At 35.6% G+C, this 7636-nt stretch overlaps 1 protein-coding gene across 4 annotated transcripts in view; it reads right to left on the bottom strand.

The window, feature by feature from the left end:
* LOC122529737 (sushi, von Willebrand factor type A, EGF and pentraxin domain-containing protein 1) overlaps positions 1-7636 on the bottom strand; it is a 56523-nt gene that overhangs the window by 21905 nt on the left and 26982 nt on the right. For all 4 annotated transcript variants that reach the window (XM_043656146.1, XM_043656147.1, XM_043656145.1 and 1 more), the window contains exons 4-7: positions 4711-4792; positions 3392-3558; positions 503-643; positions 176-405 (exon numbers count right to left, since the gene is read on the bottom strand). In XM_043656146.1, the coding sequence (XP_043512081.1) occupies positions 176-405; positions 503-643; positions 3392-3558; positions 4711-4792 (620 nt within the window). The remainder of the gene's footprint in view (positions 1-175; positions 406-502; positions 644-3391; positions 3559-4710; positions 4793-7636) is intronic.

Raw genomic sequence — 7636 nt, 5'->3', positions numbered from 1 at the left:
AACTGTTACTTTTCTTTTTCCTTCGTTTATTTTTCTTTTACTTCTATTGATTTACCATTTTCTATTAATTACTAATTTATAATATTTTCATTCTTTTATTTTTCTTATTTTTTCTTTCTCTTTTCTTTCCCCCGGCCCCCGTCCTTGGCAAAAATATCGAGCGGGGCCGTTGTACCTGTAACAGGATATTGTGTCCTTGAGGACCTTCCAGCGTCCACTTGCAGTTGCTGAGGGGCGCGTACTTGTGCGGGTAATTGGGGCTCTCGACCACGTCACCGCTGCTGGCCATGTAGAACTGGCAATTGGTCGGGCAGTCGATCTCGTCCGAAAAGTCGCCGCAGTCGTCCTGTTTGTCGCACTTGAACGCCCCGTTCACGCACTTCCCATTGGAACAGTGGAAAGAGCCTACGAGCCAATCGGCCAAATAATACAATAATAGTGCGATAGCCCCCAAAGTGTAAGGTTTGAAGGCTTAGAGATTAAGTGAGATTAAATGATGTACCAGCTGGACAGGCGTTGGCACGGCACATGAAAGGGAGCAACGACTCGCACGTGGTGAGCTCCCACGTTTGTCGGTCATCTGTCAACGCGACGTCCACGCATTCACCTGATTGCGGATTCGGTTGCCTCGGCGCCCAGAAACCTGAATACCAAAAAAGTCACTTCAGAATCGCCTGTTACTGTCGGAATTTTAAGGTGACATTGCCATTCCGAACGGGACAAATTTAGGAAATTTAGGGAAACTGCTCCGCGGGAATAAAATAATAGATTTGATCTAGCTTCCATTTAGAGGGAAAGAATTTTTTTTTTCTTCGATGGAACAAAATTTTGGAAATTTAGGAAAATTTCTTCGACGAAAATCGATCCGTTTGACATCAGATACTATCAAACTGGACAAAAATTTATCAATTTGCACTTTCGTCAGGCATTTTATAGACGTAAAAATAGCGTGTTTAATAATTTTATATTATTAATATTTAATTATTAAATTTATATTAATTTATATTTAAATAATTTTTCGCAAAATACATGAATTTTTTTATTAGTTTTTTTATTAGTTTCTCTATTTTTTTGTCTTTGGCGTCTCTGGTGCAAATTTTGTGCTTTGATCGTCAATGGTTCTAGTGTTAATTCAGCTTCCATCTAGGACAGTGGTTCCTAACCTGGTGTCTCTGGAGATACACGAAAATAATATTGATAATAGCGGAGAACATCGAGAGAGAGAGAGAGAGAGAGAAAAAAAGAGTTAGAATAAAAACACAAAAATAAAAACACAAAATTTTACAAAGAGAAACTAACTGTGAAAGTTTTTGAGGAATGGGTGGAGGTTTATGGGAGGAGAGGGTACTATTATTTATTTATTGCATTGTTTAGATTAGGTTTATCTATAAATGAAAAAAAGGTTATTTATTTATTTATTATTAGGTTATTTATACCTATTAATTTATTATTTTATTAGGTTATTTATTTATTGCATTGTTAGGTTTATCTGTAAGTGAAAAAAAGTTAGGTTATTTATTTATTGTTTATTTATTTATTATTTATTTAGTTATTGTTTGTTTATTTATTGTTTATTATTTATTTTTTATTTATTGTTTATTTATTTATTGATTTATTATTTATTTATTTATTGCTCAGGTTAGGTATCTATAAGTAGGTTTATCTATAGTTTACTAATTGCTGATCTAGAAGGAAGGAATTTCTTTGTCCGACGAAACGAGATTGGAAAATTTATTTAATAAAAAAAATTGCACCGACGAAAATATCCGTTTAATCCAGCTTTCGTCCAGAGGGAAAGAAAATTCTTTTCATTCGACGTACGTACGAGGGTGGTACACTGGAGTAAAGGAAATGTTACGCGAACAGCGTAGTAACATTTCAGACGAGTAAATTGCAGCTGGCACCTGAGCAGACGTAAAAGCGACGGTATCTGGGCATTGTTACGGGAAAAGTGTGTCTTCGTGCCGTATACGCGACGCAGTTCCGCGTTTCCGTGACCCCGATGAAAACCGGCCGGCGTGCGCGTGCCGCTCGGTCGTTAGAAAAACAGACAATTTCGGATCAAACAGACAAATCGTCGGTGTCTTCTTCTCTACGGACAGAACTTCGCACGTTCGTAACGACTTGAACATTTGAAATAGGCGTCCTTGTCACTAGAACTACCAGAATGGTCAAAATGACCATTTGAATACTTTTCAATGTTTGAGTATTTTATATATGTGGAATTAAATTATTATTAAATAATTAAATATTATATATATATAGAATTAAATTATTATTAAATAATTAAATATTTTATATATGTGGAATTAAATTATCATTAAATAATTAAATATTTTATATATGTGGAATTAAATTATCATTAAATATTTAAATATTTTATATATACGGAATTAAATTATCATTAAATATTTAAATATTTTATATATATATATAATTAAATTATTATTAAATATTTAAATATTTTATATATATAATTAACTTATTATTAAATATTTAAGTATTTTATATATATAATTAACTTATTATTAAATATTTAAATATTTTATATATATAATTAAATTATTATTAAATATTTAAATATTTTATATATATATATAATTAAATATATTTTATATATAACTATATATAACTATATATATATATATATATATATATATATATATATATATATATATATAGTTAGTTAGTTAGTTAGTTTTTATATATTTTATATAAACAGATAGTTTCTTCCGGAAATTACCCGGTTTTCAAACGGATAACACTAATCACTTTCTAATTTCTAATCACTTCAAATTAACACTGCAACTTCCAAAATGGTCAAAACGACTATTTCAATATTTTTGTCAGATGTATCTTACAGACATGAAACAGTGTATTTTTCCACTTGTACTCGAAGGTACATTTTCCTTCTCCGAAACACAAGCTCGAACAATCACGACTGCGGAATGAATTTCCATTTGTTCAACCCCTTGCGCTGGAACGACGCGCCACGCACGTCGGGAATTTTTTTGTCCCAAACGTTGCAACATTTCCTCAGCTCTAAATATATATTTAAGTATAATCCAGGCAGAACGAATAATAATAAATTCATTACTTCTCAAATAATTTCTATCCAGCGATGTCACACCGACCTCAGTTCAAAAGGGAAAGAGAGCGACGAATTATTGTACACGGTCACTCGTTACGGTCCGCGCGTACCAGCGCAAAGGGTTGAAATGAACTCTACATTTTAAAAGTACCCATGACCAGTCTTCCATTTCTTCTCACTCTTGTTCCTTCTTCGAACTACATCAATTATATATGGATCAATGACTAATAAAGGGAGGATGGGGAGAGGAAACACGGGATCGAGCGGTAAATGGCGCGAAACAATGGTGATTTTACAAACCGGCGTATTGGGAGACGAGCATTCCAGCGGCCGATTCGAGCGTGTTGGTCCGTAGATCGTCGAGGGAGGCCAGTCCAAGCCAGTAACGATCCAAATGCCGGCCGATCATGCTCGCGGACATGTTGTTCTCGCTGTACGACTCCACCACCATCAATTCGCTGCCGTACCTGCAATCGCACGTCAATTCGTCCATCTCTCGCGATCGTTCTAGCGTGTAATAACGCGGTTACACGAGACGTTGCTCGTCGAGCTCCTCCGCCAAGTTTCAACTTCATTTTTCCTTTTTTAATGTCGACGAGCCCCGATAAATGAACATCCAGTCGTTTACACAGGAGATATCGATCCCGTGACGACGTTCTGACTCGAATTTCTCGCTACTCAAGTGAAACTGTTACGCGTTTTTATCGAACAAGACTTACTTGTGGGACAAGCTCAGAAAGCGCTAAAATATTATTTATAATTTGCACTTGTTAACGAAGCTTCGAGCGCGAGTTCGATGCAGTTCCTTTTCTCGCGATAAGTGAAACGCAAGATCGCATTCCAAGTCAGGAAATTGTGCAAAAGTTTTTTTTTTGTTACGAAGAAAATACGAGACTGCTGGGAAGAAATATTAATAGAAACGTGACTAAGAAAATTACAATAATTTTTTGATGGATACAATGGAAAATCTTTAGAAACAACTTTTGTTAAAACCTATTGATGTTACTATTGCATGATTGTACACTGTTTGAATGATAAATATCAGTAAAAGCAATATTCAGCTACTATTCTTTCCTGCAAATCTTAAAGATTTTCAAGTTTTAATGCATGTGTACTAAATACGAATTGCATATGAATTGCATATTAGGGACTTTCGCGACCTGAAATACCGACACAGTAAAAAAAAAACACTGATTTTTCAGCGCATTCTACGTCAAATTGAGAAACTAGCGAATACAATATTTTTGAGATCCGTTACAGTGTCGCCAAATTTTCAATACCGAAATGTGAAGCTAGTGACTAACCATTCAGAATCATTCTGCTGCATATCCACGTTTTACAGATCACAATTTTTTTTTTTTTTCACAACTTTATATACAGTAAATAAAAATTTTCAAATTGTTAATATACGGTATTATAAATAATAACGACTAAATATATATTTTATATTCTCTGAAACAAACTTTTACCTAATGAAATTTTCAACTATTTTTAATTATCATTGAAATATCAAAATCTGTGAAGATTACTGCGACCGACACGGCACTTGTTAATCTACGAAAAAAAGTCAGTGCCACCGAGACAAATACGACAAAGAGGCTATCAACGAAAGCACTCACCTCCTGCATAGTTCCGCCGCCTTCTCCCAAGAGTGCCTGATGTTGAAGAATTTGTAGCAATGTATGCCTCTCAGTTCCCATCCTGTGCAAAAAAAAGAATATCAAATTATAATACATCTCTCTTGCACGAGAACACAATGGCGAAACGAAGCAAAATTGAGCAGAACGGAGCGGCGTTCAAGTTCCACTTTCTTTCTGAATCCCGAATCATCGTAATCGCATTCACAATTGTGAATGCGAGGGACCTCCTCGGTGCAAGTTCGACGATAGAAACGCGGTTAATCGGTGACCCGCGGTGCATGTACAGACAACGACCCCGATCGTTTTTAACAAGCGACAGAAACGTGCGGTGAGCAACGAGAGTCGGAGAGGTAGGTCGCTGGGTAAGTCGGGTAACACGTCGTAAAAGAGAACCGCGCCGAGTAAAACGCTTCTCGTTCTGCTCGCGTCGTTGACCGCCCGATCCTCCAGACACATTTCCCATCCAGTTTTACCTTCGATTTCCTTCAAATTCAATTCTTTCCGAGCTCAACGTACCGGTGACGATGAAAAATCGTGGACGATTTAAAGGGCGGTACAACTTTGTGGAAAATCATACAACTTGGTCTCGTTTTTTAACCACGTTGCGCTGGCAGCTGATTGCGGACCATAACGAGTGACCGAACCCGTATACAATGATATCGTCGCTTTCTTTTGGAACTCGTCGGTGCATAGACATTATTAATAATAAATATTAATTAATAAATTTAGAATTAATAAGTTTAGAATTAATAAATTTAGAATTAATAAATAAAAATATTAATTAATAAATTTAGAATAGATTAGTGATAAATTTATTATTTGTTTCGCCTGGATTATACTTAAATATACTTAAAACTGAGAAGATATTGCGAGCAATTTTGGAACAAAAAATTCTCGATGTGCGTGGCATCCTAGCGCAAGAAGTCAAAGAGCGAAACTTCTGCTTTGACGAACGTGAAATCCTTCTGAAAATGATTTTACTTGGCGATCCGTGAGAAAGTGAAGACACATTTTTCTCGAAAATTATCAAAGTTCAAGCAATGCTTCTGAAAGTATTAAAAAAAATCTACCACAAGTCTCCTCTTTATGATAATCTTTTCTAAAATTCGTGATTGTGTTAGATTTGGGTTATGAAAAAGAGTTCTTTCAACGAGAGAGACACTTGAATTTCTACAATTTTCGAGAACAGAACAGAAAAGAATATCTTATCTTTGAAAAAAAAAAAAAAAAAAAAAANAAAATTTTCAAAAACAAAACAAAAAAAAATATCTTATTTTTGAAAAAAAAAAAAAAAAAAACAGCTCGAGACTAGCAGGGCAAAAGATTTACTCTTTAAAGCGAGGCTGACTGAATTATTGTCTCGCAAATGAACATGGATATTTTCTAAAAACTGATAGGTAAATACAGAAATCGACAAGATCGGTATCGTTCAAGGATACAAGTGTCGTTTATCGGATTTTATTACAGTATATAAGTAATATTAGTCGCGAACAGGCTGGGGTATTCAACGATGCAATTTCTCAATGGTCTCTCGACAAGCCAGCTTGCGTTGAACTCGCCAAGAAAAACACGATGGCGGCCTTCCTTTCTTTTAAAAGGTCAAACGGCCATGTACGCGGCTCTCCTCGCGACCATTAGCATTTCCTTGGACGAACCAACGCAACGCACGAAGAGTATCTCGATAAGAAATATACTTGATAAATCCACGAAACATTATAAGAAAAAAATCGACTTAATATTCCCTCTTAATAGTTGAGGAAGATGACGCGAAGTTAGCTTGGTTTAGTCCCACAACCAAATACAAAAATTATGAAACTTTTACAAATAATTAGATCACGTTCTGATTCCAAATTTACTACTTATATTGCACGTGTAATTGCTTAATTTCCCCAACTATTGCTTAACTAATCCAAACCTAACCTGAAAATTTAATAGATAGTAGATAAGAAATTTACAAGTTATATATTCTACGTGAAATTGTTTAACTTGACTTGGCTTGAGAATCTTTTAAAAAATTTTTTAAGAAATTCCACGTGTAATTGCTTCACTTGACCTAACCTGAAAATTTAGTAGACAAGAAATTTACAAGTTATATATTCTACGTGCAATTGCTTAACTTGGCTTAAAAATTTTTCTTTCAACGCGACTCGACGATCATGCGACGAATTATTCATGGCTCGGTGAACGGAGCGTGGCCCCAAGGTCCTCGCGTAGGACCAACGAACTGAAATGAAGTTGTTTCTTCCGAAGCTCGGCGCCGGAAAGCGGTAGAAAGAATCGTGGTTGCCAGCGCGAGGTCCGGCTCGAATCAAACTTGAAACTTGCACGGAACTCACGCGACAGAACACGGTTAACGATCAAGTAGCCTCATGCTGGTAACGTGCAACCTACTTAATTGCGCTGCCAGTAACGAGGAAAAGTGGAGCAACGTTACGAATGGCCGAACTCTTATCCTCATTGCCCCTCGCGTGATTTATTTATTCGCCGTACGCGTCTCGCTTTCGTACTCCTCTTCGCCGATTTCTTCCTTTTGCCAATTTGAATAACACACCGAGCGCATGTAACGCATACGTATAAAAGGAAAGGCTGCTCTTTTTTTAAAGAAAGATGAGAAAAATAAAAAGAAAAGAGATACGGAGACGCGAAAATATTGCAACGAAATCGAAACAAGATAAGCGAGCAGAAAACATCTGTCTTGTCTCGAAAAGAGAATGAAATTCTGAAGGAATTAAAAGTATATATATATATATATATATATATATATATACAGGGTGTTTCGTAACTTGTGGAACCCACTTCGGGAACTGACTGTACGCCTAAAAAAAGTCTAAGTATAGTCTAAGAAAGTATATATAAATATATGTCCCATCTGTCTTCGTTTATGAGATACAATGAATTTTATAAA

Source organism: Frieseomelitta varia, unplaced genomic scaffold (genome assembly GCF_011392965.1).
Source record: "Frieseomelitta varia isolate USP_RPSP 00005682 unplaced genomic scaffold, Fvar_1.2 scaffold_306, whole genome shotgun sequence".
Taxonomy (NCBI): Eukaryota; Metazoa; Arthropoda; class Insecta; order Hymenoptera; family Apidae; genus Frieseomelitta; species Frieseomelitta varia.
Note: the sequence above shows the minus strand (reverse complement) of the source record. Positions and strands in the feature narration are given on the sequence as shown.